Source organism: Lynx canadensis, chromosome B3, assembly GCF_007474595.2.
Source record: "Lynx canadensis isolate LIC74 chromosome B3, mLynCan4.pri.v2, whole genome shotgun sequence".
NCBI classification, from domain to species: domain Eukaryota; kingdom Metazoa; phylum Chordata; class Mammalia; order Carnivora; family Felidae; genus Lynx; species Lynx canadensis.
Genome location: NC_044308.2, coordinates 44,016,614 through 44,036,500, shown reverse-complemented (window position 1 = coordinate 44,036,500; position 19,887 = coordinate 44,016,614). Strand labels below are relative to the sequence as shown.

General features: G+C 41.7%; 1 protein-coding gene across 1 annotated transcript in view; it reads right to left on the bottom strand.

The window, feature by feature from the left end:
* RORA (RAR related orphan receptor A) overlaps positions 1 to 19,887 on the bottom strand; it is a 97,788-nt gene that overhangs the window by 12,167 nt on the left and 65,734 nt on the right. The window contains exons 3-4 of the mRNA XM_030318042.2: positions 8,185 to 8,326; positions 4,078 to 4,473 (exon numbers count right to left, since the gene is read on the bottom strand). Coding sequence (XP_030173902.1) covers positions 4,078 to 4,473; positions 8,185 to 8,326 — 538 coding nt within the window. The remainder of the gene's footprint in view (positions 1 to 4,077; positions 4,474 to 8,184; positions 8,327 to 19,887) is intronic.

Genomic DNA, 19,887 nt, shown 5'->3' with positions numbered 1-19,887 from the left:
ATAAATGTTATGGAAGAGAAGGATGATGAAAGTATTTTAAAAGAACAGACAAGATTCCATGAATATGAAACCATACCCAAAAGCGATCCCCTTCCACGGTCTTGATTATGTAACAGGAAAGCCCTTTAAAAAAATGGTGCTGAGTGAAACCTTGGCAATCCCAGTAAGAGTGTCTGTTTGGAAATTTGTTACTGCTTTCATTAGACAGAATCAGACTTGTTTGTGTGAAAACAGAGTGGGTTCACCTAAGTGAAGCTTGAAACCAGAATCTCCTTAGAGACTGAAACACAATAAATCTTAACAGTTGTATTTGGCAACACACAGACACAAACACAACATAAATGAATATCACGAAAACAAAACAAACAAAGAAAAAAACTGAAGTGAAGAGACAGAGAGACACTGACCAAAAGAGGGAGAAGCCGATAAATGATGTGTCATAGAATCAGTGAAGCTTATGGAGAGAAGAGGGGAGTAAAGACAAAAACAATGAGGAGCCAGAAACAAGAAAATAATTGTGCAAATAGTCCAATGATTTTTGCAGATATGAAAAAAAATAAAGCGTTTGCAGGGAAGCCAGAAGACCCCTATGAGGTAAATAATGGGAAGAGACTCGTAGTATTCCCTTCCAGATCATGCTTCTTTTCCAGTTAATGTGGTCAGCATCTTGTTTCACTTCATCCCCAGAATTGTTCCCACCCCTCCCTGCCTATCTGAGCTGACAAGGAATGGCGTAATGTACACATCGAGCCAGTAGAGGGCAGTGCCTGCATTCTCACCAACTGCCTTTGCTTACAATTCACAGTTGATTTGGCAAGTGTAAGATTTCAGACACTACTATTTTTAAATCTCCATTTCAGCAAAGGACAATATGGTCAGACTGAGTAAAAGTTAAGTTAGTGTGGTCTCTTAGAGAAACACTCTGGAAGGGTTAGGAGACCTGGTTTCTGGTGTGAGTTCAGCAGATAACCCACTTCGTGATGGGCAAATCCGTTCACCTTCTCAACCACAATGGTTTCCTCAACACAGCTAAGGTCTAGGTACTTCAGATAGAAAATCCTGACTTCTCAGTCACAGATTTTCATAGCGGGAAGGGACTCTGGACATCGCCTGGTCCACCTTCTCCTCAGTTTATAGATAATGACACCATTAGTAAGGATGATAACAGTTAATGTTTATATAGCTCTATGTGCTAGACCCATATATATAGACACATATATTCCGAATATACAAATTTTCTTAATCTTCATAACAACCCTAGGAAGCAGGTGCTAGTATTATTGCCCTCTTACTGATGATGAAATCAAAAGCGAAGTGGCTTTTCCAAGGCATCACAGCTGGCAAGTGGCGAGTGATTCAAACACACACAATCTGGCACCAGAGTCTGTGCTCTTAATCTTTCTATTCTGCAGGCAGGGAAACTGCAGCTTGCAGAGGTTATAGGACTTAAAATGGGTTGTACAACCTATAGCAAAGCTAGGACCATAAACCATATGAGCTGACTTTTTGACTAGGGCTTTTGTCCAATAATTGTCTCTTCTGCGCAAGGCTTTAGTTATCAATTACAGTGACACGTGCAGCTAGCTTTTTTTTTTTTTTTTTTAATGAACGTAGGTTGTTTATCTGCAATGTATAATTCAGGTACTAACTGTACATCAAGGGCGAAATTTCCTAGCCAGGAATGCAGATGTATTTCCACTGAAAGTCATGGATTGTAGATACTATTGTTGAAAGATAGAACTGAGGTTAAGATATGTCAATTTACAATTTATTCTCCAACTGTAGAGTTGGTTTCATCTGTTTAAAATCTGATGACAAAATTTCGCCTACAATGAAGTCAGGAGTGTTAGTTAAGATAGTAAGACAGGAATCACTATATTGTACAGCTGAAACAAATATAACGTTGTATGTTAACTATACTGGAATGAAAAAAAAAAAAAAGACAGCAGGACTTAAGGCCCCAGAGGAAATATCAGGGAACTCCAGGTAGCTATGAAGAAGGAGCAGCAAAGTCTTTGGCCACTTCTATGCTACCCTTAGCTCCTCAAACTATTTTGTACATGTAAATGGGGAAGAAAATTATAACCCAATTATATTCTTTTCAGACAAATTCTTGCTTAGTTTTAGGTTTGGGACTAACCCTAGTGATAAGCTAATTTGAGTCATTCTGGAAAGGGCCACAGTACATGTGAAAAAGCCCTAATTTAGGAGAGCATGGAGAACATAAGAGGCTACAGGGCTCCCAGACGGCAGAGGGAGGTGACAACTGTGGAAGAGGACATGGACGTGTGGGGTCAGGGAGAAACGGCTTGGCCATTTGTGGCCCCACTTAGGTATTAGCGCACATTTAGCCCCAGGGCCATATTTAAGGGCAATGCTTTGGCTAAGCCCTATGGATTTATTCCAGAGTTAACTATTTGACAAGCAAACAGGACAGATTCAAATGTATTTATGATAAGGTGGGAGCACACCGAAAGTGAGCCAGGTCAGTTTTCATGATATCATGTCAGCTTTCAATCAAATGCGTATTCATTTCTGAAAATTTCACTTTCATTACAGTCCTGCTTAAGTCTCGGCCAGCCAAGATTTCACGACAAAAACGGAAGGTTTTTGTTCTAGTTCAAGAAAAAAATATCAAACCTACCTCTGCTCAGCTTGGCTTCTAGTTCAGAGGTTCCTCTGTTAATCAAAAGAGCTGTGATACACCTTTAATGCTGTTCAGTGGTTAAAGACCGAGCTTAAAATGTCCCTGCTCTTGAGGATTTAAATTTAGACCCATAAAGAGGTGCTTGTGTAAAAACCGTAAAGAACATTCAATTTGTTCTATTTGGAGAAAGATTTTACTGGAAATATAAATTTCACTTAAAATGTTTTATGGGGTACAGAGGTGGAGAAACCATCTAAAGAACACAACCGTTATTTCTGTGAACTAAGAATGTCTGTGCAAGTCAGAACCTGCTGGTTCTTTTCCATCTGAAGTCTCCATTCTCTCCTCGTGTTAACTTAGTCACCTCCACAGCAACTAATTGAAATATCCCAAAGGACTGCAACCTTGTGTGAAGAATCGCAGGGAGGAGCACATCAAATTCTAGAACTGCAAAGTTTCTAATCAAAGTTTCTCTAATAACAGTGTTGTACCTAAAAATCGATCACATATTATAACGAGGGTTGTTAACACAACTTCCTTGAAATGGCAAGTCTTCCACTGTCTGTGTTATCAATATGGCTAGGTCACATTTCCCAAAAAGCAACAATGTCTCACAGGAATTAGGAAACGACAAATTTTGTTTTGTTTTGCATGGTGAGTCTTCGTCTATGAAATATACCAGTGTTGTCACCAATATCATCACCAAACCATTTTGGCAAATAAAGATGCCAATTTCCCTTTAACATTTATGGAATACACCACGGTTGCAAAACCTAGATGCCAACAGGAGCTGGGCAGTGATATAAAATGGGAAAACACGCAAACGTGTTAGGGCCTATCTGGGGCCAGCTGCTTATTGTCACTCACTGATACTGGTCCAGTGTACTTAGATCATTTTTTTCCTCTCACAAGAAGCTGAAAATGTGAACTTCTAGGCAGAATTGTCTAGGTTTAAAATTTTAGCAACCGATTCAAAAATCTTACAACTCTGCTTGCGTAGGGACCGGGCTCAGGGTCAAAAAAACATGTGTATGGACCAGGTTCAGGGTGTGGGCTGCCATTTTTATGACTCCAGGTATAAAGAAATACCTGGAATATAACTAAAGAAAATAATGAACAAAATTAATGGGGCTGTTTCCTGAGTTTATAGCCTCTGTGGAATTTAAAGACCGCTTTAAATCTCTGAACCGAGATGCTGTTCCCTCTCTGATACTGACAGGTCAGTGCGTTTCTTTGATATGCGATGGGAAATAGGGCATAGTCAAAAGCAAAGGGGCAGCGTGAAAATCTGAAGTGGCCCATATGGTAAAGGCGAATTTCTCTTTTAGTACCATTTAAGTACCATAACTTATTACGGGAAAGTCCAACATATCCCACTTATCTGGAAGGGAATGAATAATGCATCACAATGGAAACATGGAGGTCATTACCTAGTTCCGCCATGGACACAGTTGGGGAAGTCTCTCCATTGGTGAAAGAACAGTAGGGAAAGAAGCCTGATGCTGGTGTGTAGTCACATATTGGTTCTGGCTTGATTCCGTTGATATCAAGACCTGACTGGTCTGGGGAAGGCTGTATGTCCAGGTAGAAGCTGCTGACAGCAGAGTCTGCCTTGCTCCCCTCAGGGGTGTGCCCGTCAATGTAGTTGCTGAGGTCCTCGTGAAGCTCTGTCAGCCCGTTGGCCGAGATGTTGTAGGTTGGAGTCAGCGGCTCAGCCTCTCCGGGCTGCTGTTGGTGGTCTCGCTGCTGCTGCTGCATCCGGTGTTTCTGCACTTCTGCGTACAAGCTGTCTCTCTGCTTTTTGGACATTCGGCCAAATTTTACAGCTGGAAGAAAAAAGCCAAACCGCACCATATACAATACGTTCTTCTTTATTATTCTCTCCAGCATGCTTCAGGGGTTCCTTTTAAGTCTCAGACAATCTCAATCAAAAACCACATAACCACAGAATGAGGACATGATCCAGGGGTGAAAGCAGTCCCACCCCACACAAGCTTGCTGGCTCCACATCCCAGAGGAGCAAAGTTTCAGAAACAGACCCAGGACTGGCGGAAAGGCAATGACCACGTATGTTTTCCTGCTGTCACATAACCCTACGCCCAGTGGGAATCACTGACAGGTGACTTAATGGGCTTGTTCATTCTCCACCCATGCAGCCTGCCTAGACCACCTCTTTCTCTTCCCAGGGTTCAGACCAGTGTACAGGGATGCAGACTCATAGAGGTACAACGAGGCACAAGCAGCCAAACTTCAACTTTCATTCATTTCACGCATTCATTCATTTGCTCCTTCCCAATCCAATGGCCCGACACTGGGGCTTTGCTGAGAGACCTAAACAGACTGGATGAGGCCTTTGCAATTCCCTGAATTATATCTCTGAGTCTATGTGACCTAAGAAGCCCCCCTCATCCTTCTGGGTCATGGTGACCCTTGTGAAACCCTGGGGCCCACCTTTAAGTGACTTTCTGCTGTTTAGCCTCCAGTAGAAAGAGTACTGGAATTTTGGGAAGGGCAAACAATGCGTAAGATCCCTGCTGGGAAAATTTGTGTTTGCAAATTTCTCCTTGCCATGTGTCCCCATATTTGAAAAAAGTTTTTATGTTCATTTATTTTTGAGAGACAGAGAGACAGAGTCAGAGTGTGAGCAGGGGAGGGGCAGAGAGAGAGGGAGACACAGAATCTGAAGCAGGCTCCAGGCTCCAAGCTGCCAGCACAGAGCCCGAAGTGGGGCTCAAACTTGTGAACTCTGAGATCGTGACCTGAGACCAACTGAGCCACCAAGGCACCGATGTGTCCCCATATTTAAAGTAGAACAATGCGTGTATTAACTATCCAGTTCATTCAGAATCCCAAATGATCTCTCTTAAAACACCAGATAATTGATAAAAGGAACCCTACGATTTCCTGGTCTGAACTCTCCCAGTAACCCATTTATTTGTTAGCCTGATTCTTTTTTTTTTTTTTAAATATAATTTATTGTCAACTTGGCTAACATGCAGTGTATACACTGTGCTCTTGGTTTTGGCAGTAGATTCCCATGATTCACTGCTCACACACAACACCTCGTACTCATCCCAACACGTGCCCTCCTCAAGGCCCATCATCCATTTTCCACTCCCCTCTCGTCTTTCCCCCCATTGACCCTCAGTTTGTTCTCTGTATTTAAGAGTCTCTAATGGTTTGCCTCCCTCTCTGTTTGAAACTGTCTTTTTCCCTTTCCATTCCCCCATGGTCTTCTGTTAAGTTTCTCAAATTCCACATATGAGTGGAAACATATGATATTTGTCTTTTCTATGACTAACTTATTTCACTTAGCATCATACCCTCCAGTTCCATCCACGTTGCTCCACATGGCAGGATTTTATTCTTTCTCATTGCCAAGTAGTATTCCATTGTACATATAAACCACATCTTCTTTATCCATTGTCAGTCTGATTCTGTGTATGCAGATAAATCCTCTGCTGGAGGGACTAAGATCTACTAATTGATTATGGTTACATTAATACCCGATTAGGTGGATGAATGCACCCATTTGGCTATCATTATAATACTTGGAGTTTTGCGGCAGGAGACAAAATAGATGGAAGTGAAATTGGGATCCAGGGCCACCACCCAGACCAGCTGGGAGATTCATTTTCTGCCAAGGAAGACATGTTGTTCCTTTTCACATAGGAAACAAGGGAGTGGGATCCCGGTCACTTTCCAGTTTCCACGACTCAGGTAACAAACTTGGGTGGGGCTGGTTAGGCAGCGATCAAGCTGTTCTGAGCTCTAGGTTTCAGGCCTGTCATTGTATAAGCCCCAACATAATAGAATACCCAGTGGGACGGATAACCATAGGTACGCACACAACTTGTGATCTTAGCCTACACGTTCACAAGAGAAATGCCTAACTTTGTCGGTTTAGTGCCATCGGAAGATGAGATCTGCAGAGCTGCCAATCACAGGAATTTCTGAGAATATAAATTCTGTGACTTGCATCTTTTCATGCCCCAAACTTTCTATTTTTTGTTCCCACACATTTTTGTTGCTACACAGGTGCCATCCTGTGCACCACTACTGAAGGACATCACAACTTGTGCCTGGACAGGCCTATGGGCCCCAAGAACATCTAATTAGGGGGAAAGACAGGCTTTCAGAATGCCTGCCCAGCGTTCTGAAATATTTTCCACATGCTGAAATTCCACTGAAAGAGATGTTTCCTTCAAGGGATCTCTTAAGAGAGCCAGCCAGCCTGTATATTCATAAAAGTATCCATTATACTTTGTGCCCAGTTTCCCCGTTTAAGAATAACTGTCTTGAAATCTGGGGTTGATTACTCCATGTACATAAGACAGTTTTACAGAAAGATCTTGAAATGTTTTACAATTGAATGATGGCCTCTATTTTTTAACATACTTTCTTTTAAGGAAAAAAAAATTGTCATTGAGCCATGCTTTGTACTATTTTCACACATTCTCTAGGTACAAATATATGACTTTTTCTTTTGTTTTGAGATATATTTTGATTTGCTGTTTGATTTCTTATTTGGCCCACTGCTTGTGCAGTAGTGTGGTGTTTAATATTTATATATTAAATACTGAATATTTACATAGTAGATTCTCCGGCTTTGTTTTATTATTGATCTTTAGTTTTGTACCATTGTGGTTGGAAAATATACTTGGTATGATTTCAGTCTTCTTAAATTTATAATATTTGTTATGTCTCTTTTTATGTGACTTATCCAGGGGATTCTTGAAAAAAACGTAAAGAAAATGTGTATTCTATTTTTCATGGATGGAATGTTTTACATTTATCTCTTAGAAGCATGTATCCTAAAGTATGCTTTTAGTAAAAAATATTCGGTTGAAAAAGAAATAATAACTTTAACTGGAGGTACTCTTAAAGCCTATTGGAGGGTAGGAGGGAAGACTGACAGGTTAAATAGACAATGAGTATTTAGGAGTGCACTTGTCATGATGAACACAAGGTGTTGTATGGAAATGTTGAATCACTATATTGTACACCTGAAACTAACCTAGCACTGGATGTTAACTACACTGGAATTAAAAAAAAGTAATAAAAAAATTTTAAACTCAAATATATGACGTTGGTATGTGATTCAAAACACCCAGTTAACATAAAAGCTAATTCATTCCAACTGCCAATAAGCTTACTAGTGTCAAGCACGTGATGATTAGCTCTGGCTTATATTTCTTACTGGGGAAAGTGCCTATAAGAGGTATATTTATTTAGGTCCTCAGATGACATTTACCCTCAATCAATTCATCAACCTGTAATGTCTTAAATGTAAAAAATCTGAAGGTGTTCTGACCACACCTGCTTCTCTTCCATGCCACTCCCACCCCCAGCTGACTCCAATGGATTACAGAGGGGGAAGTAACTGTTGTGGAACCCAAAAAGCCACCAGAGAAGGTGGGGTGGTGTAGGGGAGGGGGAGGGACAGAGGGGACATCTTTTGGCAGATCTGGGTCCAGGTCTCAGAAGGCACTTTCACAAGCCCATGCCACTCTACAACTCAAATTATGAGGGCTCACCATCTCGAGACATCCCTACGGCAAGGCATTTCTGCAATCGACAGTGTTGGCAGCGGTTTCTACTGGTTCGATCAATCAAACAGTTCTTCTGACGAGGACAGGAGTAGGTGGCATTGCTTTGCTGACTTCTCCTGAAAAAGCCCTGTGATTCAGTTATAAAATATAAAACAGGTTAGTGTCAGTTTGAGCCGTATGATACTAAAGGCAGTATACTAAGCGCTGAGCAGCATTAATGTTTAATGGAGAATTAAAGTTGTAGCAGAATGATCCAGGAGACCATTAATGAAATTAAAGTCACTTCTTTTGCTTGGGTAAAACTGATCCCCAGAGCTTAATCCTCTGTCCCTTACACATGCGAAACTTTCTTTAACTCCAACAGATGGTTGCCTATTTGAAAGGCATAGGATTAGACCCTGTTCTCAGCTTCTGACAAACAAACCATGTGCTTGATGGATCGGTACAAAGTCACTTATCTTTAACCTTTATCTCCAAAATATTTTTAGTGGAATAAACACAAAACACTTCTCTGGGATGTCCAGAGATAAGGAAAATGCTGCCTCAGTGTAACTCATGGTGGCTGTAATCCTGCTACTGCGGGTAATCTCTACTAGCCCACTTAACTCCACCACACCAGGCATCTTGCATTTCCTAAGACAGAAGCGACTGCCCCAAGAACTTAAATGACATTTGGATGGATGACCTTGGTTGATCAATCAGAATGGGAATACTCCTCAACCTCTGACAGTTTGGAAATACCACATGTTCAGGGTTATGGCCTTAATTTAGCAAATCCAATCTGATGTTCATCAAGTTCCATTGATTTGTTAAGCACCATTTTCGGAAATGAGAGGGTATTCAAAGATGCCAAAGAGGGGCGCCTGGGTGGCTCAGTCGGTTAAGCGTCCAACTTCAGCTCAGGTCACGATCTCGCGGTCTGTGAGTTCGAGCCCCGCGTCGGACTCTGGGCTGATGGCTCAGAGCCTGGAGCCTGCTTCCGATTCTGTGTCTCCCTCTCTCTCTGCCCCTCCCCTGTTCATGCTCTGTCTCTCTCTGTCTCAAAAATAAATAAAACGTTAAAAAAAATTATAAAAAAAAAAAAAAAAGATGCCAAAGGAAGTACTGATCTCAAGGATTTCATTCATTCATTCATTCATTCACTCACTCATTTTTGCTAATTTTTTGAGCTGGATCCTCCCTATGTCATTAATTTTCAGTGTTTATCATTTTCCTAAAGCTGCACATTTTCCTTTTTGTTATGTTTTATTTATTTTTTTTAATTTTTAAATTTTTTTTAACGTTTATTTATTTTTGAGACAGAGAGAGACAGAGCATGAACGGGGGAGGGGCAGAGAGAGAGGGAGACACAGAACAGGAAGCAGCCTCCAGGCTCTGAGCCATCAGCCCAGAGCCCGACGGGGGGCTCGAACTCACAGACCGTGAGATCGTGACCTGAGCTGAAGTCGGACGCTTAACCGACTGAGCCACCCAGGCGCCCCTTTGTTATGTTTTAGAAGTAACCCACAAGTTTTGCTATGTAGCATTTTCATTACCATTCACTTGAAAACATGCTCTAATTTTCCAATAGATTTCTTCTTTAATATAATATTTAGAAGCATATTTCTTGATTTCTAAACATATGGGGCCGTTGGTTGTCTTTTTCTTGTTGACTTATCTCTTAGTGGTTTCACAAGCTAGGGAGGTAGTGAAGAAAAGGAAGGTGACCAGAGTCATTTCTATGATGTAAAGCCATGAAGGGTACAAAAGAGCATTATTATCCTCAAATCCTTAATGTTAAAGATACATGACCTCAATAAAGGGGACACAAGTGGAGAGGGGAGAGGTAAAATCCGGAAAAACTGACAGAGTAGTGGACAAACTGACAAATGTACTATCCCATCAAAAGATTTTTCTGGAGGTCAATTTGGCAGTTGTATCAAAATCCTTAAAAACATGTCTATTTATTAAATTAGTAATTATCTTTTAGCGAATATATTAAAAAAATTTTTTTTAATGTTTTATTTATTTTTGAGACAGGGAGAGACAAAGCATGAACAGAGGAGGATCAGAGAGAGGGAGACACAGAATCTGAAACAGGCTCCAGGTTCTGAGCTGTCAGCACAGAGCCCGACGCGGGGCTCGAACTCACGGACCGAGAGATCATGACCTGAGCCGAAGTCGGCCGCTTAACCGACTGAGCCACCCAGGCGCCCCAGTAATTATCTTTTAGCGAATATATTTTAAAGGAATATTAAGAATGGTACAAAGATTTATCTACAAGGATGTTTATCATACACAGTATCTGTTATATCAAAATAATTTAGAAAGATGCTGAATATTTTACATTAGTGAATTGGAAAATAACTGGATATCCATACATTCAGAAACCATTAAAAATGGAATTTCAGAAATACAAATACTGACTCGAAAAGATGATAAAAATAACCATCTTTCTGTTTATCTGCACTTTCTGAATTTTCTACAATATGTAGGTGGAAATGTATATGAACTACTTGGGAAGTGCAATCTAGTACATCTGCTTTCTTTTGTGACAGGTGGGTGACTATGGATTAAGTCAATAGGTATGATGGATATGACCTTAGTTCCCATTTCTTCGTTTAGGAAGTCAACCTGGGATGGGAGGGGGAAGAGCACTGACCTGTCACCTGCTCTTGGCTCTCTGCCAAACCACTCACTAACCTAAACATGGGCAAGGCTGGGGATCCCGGGTCTCAGACTGTCTGTCTGATATGCTTTAAATCTCTCTTATTTTGAGTCTGGCCTCTTCTGTGAAGCAATCTCTCTTTTCTCAAAAAAAGCTGTGGGCTTTTTCATTGGTTGTGTGTGTGTGTGTCTGTGTGTGTGTGTGTTTTCTTCTGTGAAAAGGAAGTGAGAAGAAGTAAAGCTTTCTTTGGGACTTAATGGAGAGAATTCAGGAAAATATAAATGGTAACAGAGGCAGATAAACCTTAGAAAGAGATACCAAGAGGTCACCTGGCTAGGTATTCAATTTGTCTGAGATGCATAATCTCTGTCAAAGCTGAAAGGTGTCTATTTCTTTCTTGAGACTACTACCGCTCAGACCAACCCACGTTCGCTGTCACCACAGGTGCCTAGGATCAGGAATCACTTGCTTTTCCTGTAGTCGAAGCTGAATTTTGTTGCTTCACAGTTAACCTGCTCCATTTTGTTCCATGATCATCGAATACGGAGAAATGTCTGAGTGATCTCCTTTTTATGTGAATGGAAGCAGTACTTGTGGATGGCCACCCCACTTCCCAATGCCGTGCCTGTAAACCAAATCACAGCATCTGTCACCTTTCTCCTCCACCTGAAGTATTTCTTCTCAGAATCCTCTCAGGTTTCTCCACTTTCTTCAAAAATATGAAATTCAGAACTAGATACAGCTCTCGAATAATGTTCGGGTCATTAACAAAAAAGGATGCCACTTTTTAGTTTGCACTTACTAAATTCAAATTAGTATCAACCATCACTAGTAAGTTCCAGAATGCTTGCATAGAAGCCATCAATTTGCTCTGCTACCAGAGAACACTGAGAGAGGATGGTGATGGTGATGATGATGATAATGACTGAAAAACTTTAATGAGTACTTGTATTAACCATATGTTTTTATTCCATACTTTTTATGCTTTGACATCTTGGGGCCTTGTGACCCAAGGAGAGATTACATTTCCCAGGGCTAGCTAATTCTTAGACATCTCAAACAACTTGCCTGGGAACACACTCTTCATAGGCAAACCAACCAATCCAGAGCCCGTATACCCAAACACCTCCTCTATAATGCTCTCACACTCTGGGCCACTAGTGCCCTGACCAAATTACCCCAGGACCAGGTACCAGACAACTAGGGCAGCCAGAGCTGGCTAAAATTATGAAAACTAGCCAATCTTAAACCTGCTTATCCTGCCCTGCCCATTCCTTTCTAGGGGAAATCACAACAAGGCTCTTGCCCACATTTTCCCCTTGCTCCCTCTACCCCTGACTGATCCTGGTCCTTCCCACTGTGGTCCCCCCTGCATGCCATGCTGCACCTCTTTTTCCTAGGGACCTGTGAGTATAAAATCTTCATCCTTCATGACATTTTTGCATCTGTGTGTCTTACCTACCTGATTACAACAAATCGAAGGTATTGTTGAAACAGTGATTATGTGCTAGGCACCCTGTGCTTTACGTGGATGACATCATTTAATTATAACAAGGGCAGTATGAGGAAGGCATCATCAATTCCTTGGTTTTAGGTACAATGACTTGCTCAGAGCTCCACCTTTGCATGGGGTAAAGGCAGGGGATGAATGCATGTGGCTTAATTCCAGAACTCACACTTTCATTCTTTTTTATTTTTCTGCTTCCCTTGCATGCCAAAAGGATTCCCACTTGCTTGTTCTCATAGAGGGCAACCATTAACTTAGGCAAAGAAACAGATATGAATAAAGCAGCAAGACTGATATACTCTGAAATTGCTGTTTTCCTTCAGGTTAGCCCCTTTAGCAGACGAAAGGGCACTGCCCAGGCATTTTACAGATTTCTCTTCCACAGTCACCTCCTGATGTGGGTTAGAGTCAGATGAGAAAACCAGTCCCATGATCTCACAATTTCCCCTCATTTCTGACCAGAAGATCACGTCTCCTTTTATTCACCTTATTTAGGTCTACATTACTTCGGCTTACTTGGAAAACAAAACAACAAATAACAGCAAACTTACTTCAAGGACAATGAATCATTAAAGACATGTACCATTAAAGATGTCTGAGTAATTATGCCATAAATCGCAAGGAAAATCCATGAAGCATTCCACATGTGCTTTGAGCAATGGCACTGAGGCTGGAACTAATGTCTGGCTTCCACGCTATCAGCTTGGAAAACAACTATACTTCTTTAGATGTGTCAGCTTTGAAGGGATTGGGAAAAGCAGGCAAGCAAACAGACATACCATGCTCTTCTCACCATTTATTCTTCATTGGGTCAGCTGAGCAAGTGTCTGCTGAAAGTTCTAGGAGTGGGTAAGAGCCAGAGAAGAGATGTTCCTTTTGGACTAAGACAACAGAGTCATGCCCACGAGGGGAGCTATCACATACCAGATGGGATGGGTCAAGTAGGGTTATAAGGTGAGAGCCATGAAGAGAGACAGAGGGCAAGCCTGTATGACTCAGATAAACACTGAACTCTGCATTTCAGAGAGAATTAGGACTTGGTCTTGCTTCCTTCCTTCCTTCTTTCTTTCTTCTTCTCCCCTCCCTTTTCTTTTCTTTTCTTTTCTTTTCTTCTCTTTTCTTTTTTTTCTTTTCTTTCTTTCTTTCATTCACTCATTCATTCATTTTCTCTCTCTCTCGCTCTCCCTTCATTTCAGCATTCCTTGGGGTTTCTCAGAGGAGGAGGACTGGAAGAGCAAGAAGGACGAGGAAGAAAGGTAGAGGTAGAAATACGTTCATAAATAGTAAAGGATTTTACTGACTGGGGAGTAATCCTGTAGAGGGTCCGAGTGAGAAATGAGTGAGCTGTGACACAAGTTCTAGGAGTTGGGGGAGTTTGAGGCCACACAGAGAGGGTAAATAGCACAAGCCAGTGCATGGAGCTTTGGGTGGAACTGAAGAGGTATGTATAAAGAAGAGAGAAAGTGCCGAAGCTATGTGTTAGCTAGAAAAGATATTAAGTTCATAATTTTGGAGTTGTATTGCCAAAAGATGAGCTCATGAATTACTTCTTTGGTTTTTTTAAAAGAAGACATTTTTTTATGGATGTCAAAATACATGGAGATGTGCCATTGTGAACATGGTGGACTTGACCAGAGAGAACTTCAGGGTAGCAGAACTTGGTGTGACTGTGGCACACGATCACCACCTAGTGGCAGCATACCAACGTGCAGTTACTGCAAATAGTAAATGAGAGTAATACAAACAGGTCTTTAGAACTGGAAGGAAGCTGTGAGATTATCAGGTTCAGTAGTTCTCAAACAGATGGTGCATCTGAATCACCCATGAAGCGTTTAAAAAGTACACCTGAAATTTATTGAACCAGAACCTTTGGGGATATAGTCCTGAACACATATATAGTTTGAACAATATGAAAGTGCCATTTTTGCAGGTAAAAAACCCCAAAAGGTATCACTTTTATATGATAAATATTTTAACAAAGGCTCCTGAAGACTCCACTGCCTTTCCCTTGTTAAGATCTACTCTAGTTTTCTTATTTTGTAGATAACAAAAATGAAGCTCAGAATGGTTAATGACTGGTTTAAGGTTGTCCCATGCCTGATTAAGTATTACTACTAAGACTCAAACACCACTGTCCTAATTTTAAGCGTGGTACCGTCTCACTTAAGTATCTCTCCCTCAAGTGTTGGGCTAACAAAAGTGATGCCACACAGTCTTGATTTCCTCATACACACCAACTGTTTGTATCAATTTCAACAGCCTCAAAGACAACTCTCCAGTGTCTCCTTCCTGATTTTACCTAGCCTTTCAAAGTGCCTTTCATTGAGTTTTATTTTCCATTTCTGCTTCCATCCTCTGGGAAATTCTCTTGCCTAACTTTTGACTTTACGCTACGAAATTGTTCACCAGTCCTACTAGTTTGGAGTTCCCCAGGACTGGGACTGAGGCCATGATGTATGGGAGAAGCCTCACAGCAGGTTGCAAGAGCAGAGTGTTAAAATTTCAGGAATTCTGTGAACCAATTGTTAAACATAGCCATTATTAAAAATTAACTCATTATTTTATTATTATTTTGCTATTATCCATGCTCTTGAGGTTATTTACATCAATTATATCCAGATGGTGTGGCTGCTACAAATGGTGTGCTACTGTGAGTGAATCTTCCCTGCTCTGTCTTCCCTGCTCTGTCTTCAATGGGATGTCAGGTTGGGAGGCCTCAAATTGACCATGTGCTGGGAGTATTTATACCATGGAAACTGGCAAAAGCTACAAATCAGGGCTTGATTTATTGTTCTTCCTATTGTCTAGATTTAAAAAGTGATCAAGAAGGGGTGCCTGGGTGGCTCAGTTGGTTAAGGGTCCGACTTCGGCCCAGGTCATGATCTCACGATTCGTGGGTTCGAGCCCTGCATCGGGCTCTGTGCTGACAGCTCAGAGCCTTGAGCCTGCTTTGGATTCTGTGTCGCCCTCTCTCTCTGCCCCTCCCCTGCTCACGTTCTGTCTCTCTCTGTCTCTCAAAAATAAATAAATGTAAAAAAAAAATTAAAAAAAAGTGATCAAGAAAACAATAATGTGGGTTAAAGTTAAAATATGTAATGTCTCTGGGGCACCTGGGTGGCTCAGTCAGTTAAGCATCTGACTTCCGCTCAGGTCATGATCCACTGGTCTATGAGTTCGAACCCTACGTCAGGCTCTGTGATGACAGCTCAGAGCCTGGAGCCTGCTTCAGATTCTGTGTCTCTCTCTCTCTCTCTGCCCCTTCCCCACTCACACTCTGTTTCCTTCTCTCTCTCTCTCTCTCTCAAAAATAAACATTTAAAAAAAAATAAAAAATTAAGAAAAGTACACAATGTCTATACCCACCACATTGTGAATAGCACAACAAATGTGAGGAAGTATTCTAGTATTTAAAAACTATTATCTGATTCTGGAAAGAGGTTGCTCATGTCATCACTGATGAATGAGTGAAGTTCCAAAACACGTTTTCCTTATTTCATTTTCCTCTTATTCATTAATGTAAATGAAAGTATCAACATTCATGTTGGCACTACAGTCTGTCATCAACTACAACTGTACCTATGGATGGAGGAATTCAGCAAAGATCACTGGGGGCATTTAGTGACAACCATTTGTCTATACGTTTATAATGAAGAATATTGTAGATTTTACTACTTGTAAATTGTGTCACATATCCATGAAACATACACTGAAGTTTGGTATATACAGACAGACACTGTTTTCCAATGAGTCAGCTGTTAAAAACTGACCAGCAAGTGACTGCACTGAACCCAGTTCTTCCCCAGATTCCCATCACACTATCTGAATGAATCTTCCCTACTTAGGATGCGCCTTTCGCCAAAGCTGTGGCTTGGCCTTCTATAGCCCTGTCACCCCCAACCCTGTAACACACACACACACACACACACACACACACACACACACACTCTAGAAACTTCAGCTGAATGGTTTTGTCTTCATTCCAGAACAGAACATATCCCAACCCACCGCCTGTTTCCTAGCTTTGTCTCCTTCGGTGTTTGCTTGCTCAGCCAAGGGACCAACTTCATCCCAGTTACTCAAGGCAGAACGATAAGCTTCATTGCATCTCTGCCTCCTCCCCTCCCCCACCCAAGCAGTCACCGTATTAGGCTGTTTCTTGCCACTTTCATATTTCTCAAATCCATCTACTTCTCTCCATCTTTACTGCAATTTTCTCAATGCTTCATATCTGTAATTTCCTGAATTGGTTATTATACAGCCTCCCAAATGGACTTCCTGCTTCCATTCACACTCTCTCCAATCCATTTTCATACAGTCACTGGAGATCTTTTCTAAAACATAAACCTGATGGGGCACCTGGGTGGCGCAGTCGGTTAAGCGTCCGACTTCAGCCAGGTCACGATCTCGCGGTCCGTGAGTTCGAGCCCCGCATCAGGCTCTGGGCTGATGGCTCAGAGCCTGGAGCCTGTTTCCGATTCTGTGTCTCCCTCTCTCTCTGCCCCTCCCCCGTTCATGCTCTGTCTCTCTCTGTCCCAAAAATAAATAAAAACGTTGGAAAAAAAAAATTTAAAAAAATAAAAAAAATTAAAAAAAAAATAAATAAAACATAAACCTGATCAGGCCACTTCTCTGCTTATTAGCCCTTGAATAGCTCTCTACTACTGACCAGGCCACAACCACCTATCCAGGCAACTGTCTCCTACATTCACTCCTCTTCTCAAAGTCATACTCTGGCCAAGCCTAAACTGCTGTGTTCACAGTTCCTCATAGGACAGCCACCCCCACAACCCCCCAATTTCACCCCCATTTCCCAGAAGCTCTCCCCTTCTCTTTTTTTAAATTATTATTATTTTTTAATGTTTTACTTATTTTTGAGACACAGAGAGACAGAGCATGAGCAGGGGAGGGGCAGAGAGAGAGGGAGACACAGAATCCGAAGCAGGCTCCAGGCTCTGAGCTGTTAGCACAGAGCCCGACGCAGGGCTTGAACTCACAAACCGCGAGATCACGACCCGAGCCGAAGTTGGACGCTCAACCGACCGAGCGACCCAGGCGCCCCTCTCCCCTTCTCTTAAGAATTCACTGAGATAATCACTTTCTCTGACTTTGCCCCTTCCAAGACTGGTTGAGGGGCCCCTCCCATGTATACGCTCAGAGCCAGGTCTCCCTCACTGACTGCTTTGTTTCTTTCCAGTAATTAACCCAGTACTTCAAGAAGTCAACAAATACTTGTTGAATGAATGACCAGAGGGAAAAAAAGATGGTACTGATTAAAACCTGTGGTGACAATCATATGCTGAACACCTATTCAATACCAGGCACTTTGTAGGACACTTTGCAAACATTATGGGTCCGTAATTCACGTCAACCTTGCAAAGTGGGTATTACGGTATCTGTTTTACAATGAGAAAATCAGAGTGCACAGAGGCTAAGCCATGTGTCCAAAGTCGCACAGCAGGTAAGGGGAAGGGCTGAATCCTGGGTGCATCTTATTCTAAATGCCGTAGGCTTCTTAATACAGTACCAAAAAAGCATTGAGGCAAACACGTCAGGCAGATCAAACAAAAGCAGATAAACAACAAAACCAAACAAATAAACGCAAAAGGCCCACTTTTCAGTTCTGTACTCAAAGCTCCGCATAATGGTTTAGACACAGGAGAGGGAGGTGACATTTCGCAGGGTACTGAATACCAGGTTTACATATGGGTAGGAAAACATTTTCATTTGCTGGATCTACTTAATAAACATGGCATTGCCTATGGGGGTTATTAATAGTTTTGCCCAAAGGTGAGGGTTGGCTGGACGGAGGACGATGGGTGTGGTTGGAAAGGTGCTCAGAGGATCTTGCTCTGAGGGGGCTCCCCTCCTGTTTGGGGCTCCTTCTCAGTAAGGCATAGGCTGAAATGCTGATCCGATGTTTGGTCTTTTGACAATTTTCACTTAATGAATTGATTCCTACAGTTCATTAACATACCCACTTCCACTTCTGTATACACATATGTCTTAATTAGCTGTTCATTGGCTGTTTAATTACAAGAAAACAGCTGACAGCTGCCTTGCTGAATTCTAATGGCAGACGCTTTGGAACGGCTACACATTTGCTTTTGACAACCAAGATTTATTCATAACTCTATGATTTATTGTGAATGCTCCTATGCCTGCCTAAATTATTGTATTTTCCGATACAACTAAAAAATTGAAATGGGGGGGGGAGCTCTTGAAGAGAGTGTGTGTGTGTCCCTGTCACAGCAGAGAATCCCTTATGTAAAAGATGAACTGTTACAATTTTATTTCTCTCGGGAAGTTTCTGTTGAGAATATTCAGAAATATGGGAGCGAGGAAGAAGAAACATCTTTGGATAAACATGGGGAGAGAGTTAAGTATTTAAAGGAAAGAAAGAAAGAAAGAAAGAAAGAAAGAAAGAAAGAAAGAAAGAAAGAAAGAAAAAATAATTGCCAACGTAATCTTACTGAGGGGGGAGGAGAGGGCATGAATAGATTAAAATCAGAGACAGGAAGAGGCAGAGGGAAATGATAGAATTAAGTTGCAGGGGGGGGGGGGTGGGGGCAGGAATAATATTCCCCAAGGAAGCAAATGAAGAAGAGAATTTGTTCTTCAGAAAAGAATAGGCAACCTCATTCGCAAAAGTTAGCTGGTACAGCTCCACAAGCATACATCTGGTAGCAATAAATCATGGAATCACAGATCTCCTGAACAACTTTCTCCTTCAATAATGACCGGCCTCCCTGTAGAATTGTATGTGCAAATGATCTCTGATTAAAGCTGACCTCACGTGTCATGTTTGGTAAGCGTAGACGTCTGCTTTGGCATACTGTGATCTGTGACACTCAGACCCAATCCAAACGAACACATTGAACAGCAGGGATTCCCCAGGCAAGCATGAGGGGCCCTGCCCAGAGTCGGACACTACGTTAGAGCCCCTGCTGAGGACAAGGCCATAAGCCCAGCACTGCCTGTGAGCCGAGGAAGGGCAGTAGTTACTGAGACATGATTAAGACCAAAACAAAGAAACAAAAAATACAACAATAAAAAAAAAATCCAAATCATCTGGATGCACATTGGAATTTAACACACTCTACTACCAGTGTATTTCATCACAGGACTGGAAGAGTGAGCTACATACATTTTTTTTCTTATCACCTGTATATAACAGAACCGAAACCCTGATGTCACAGGATGCAGAAACAGCCAAGTCTAATTTTTGTTTTAAATGGCTAGCTCTAATATTGGGTCCCGGTGTTCTAAAACACTAAAATAAGGGTTAGGGATGCCTGAGTGGCTCAGTCGGCTGGGCATTTGATGCTTGATTTCGGGTCAGGTCATGATCTCATGGTTCCTGGGTTTGAGCCCCGCATCGGACTCTGTGCTGACAGCGTGGGGCCTGCTTGGGATTCTCTCTCTCTCACTCTCTCTCTGCCCCTCCCCTGCACACATGCACACACATTCTCTCTCTCTCAAAATAAATAAACTTAAGAAAAAATAAAAGTGTTGGGCAGGAATATATCACTGTTGA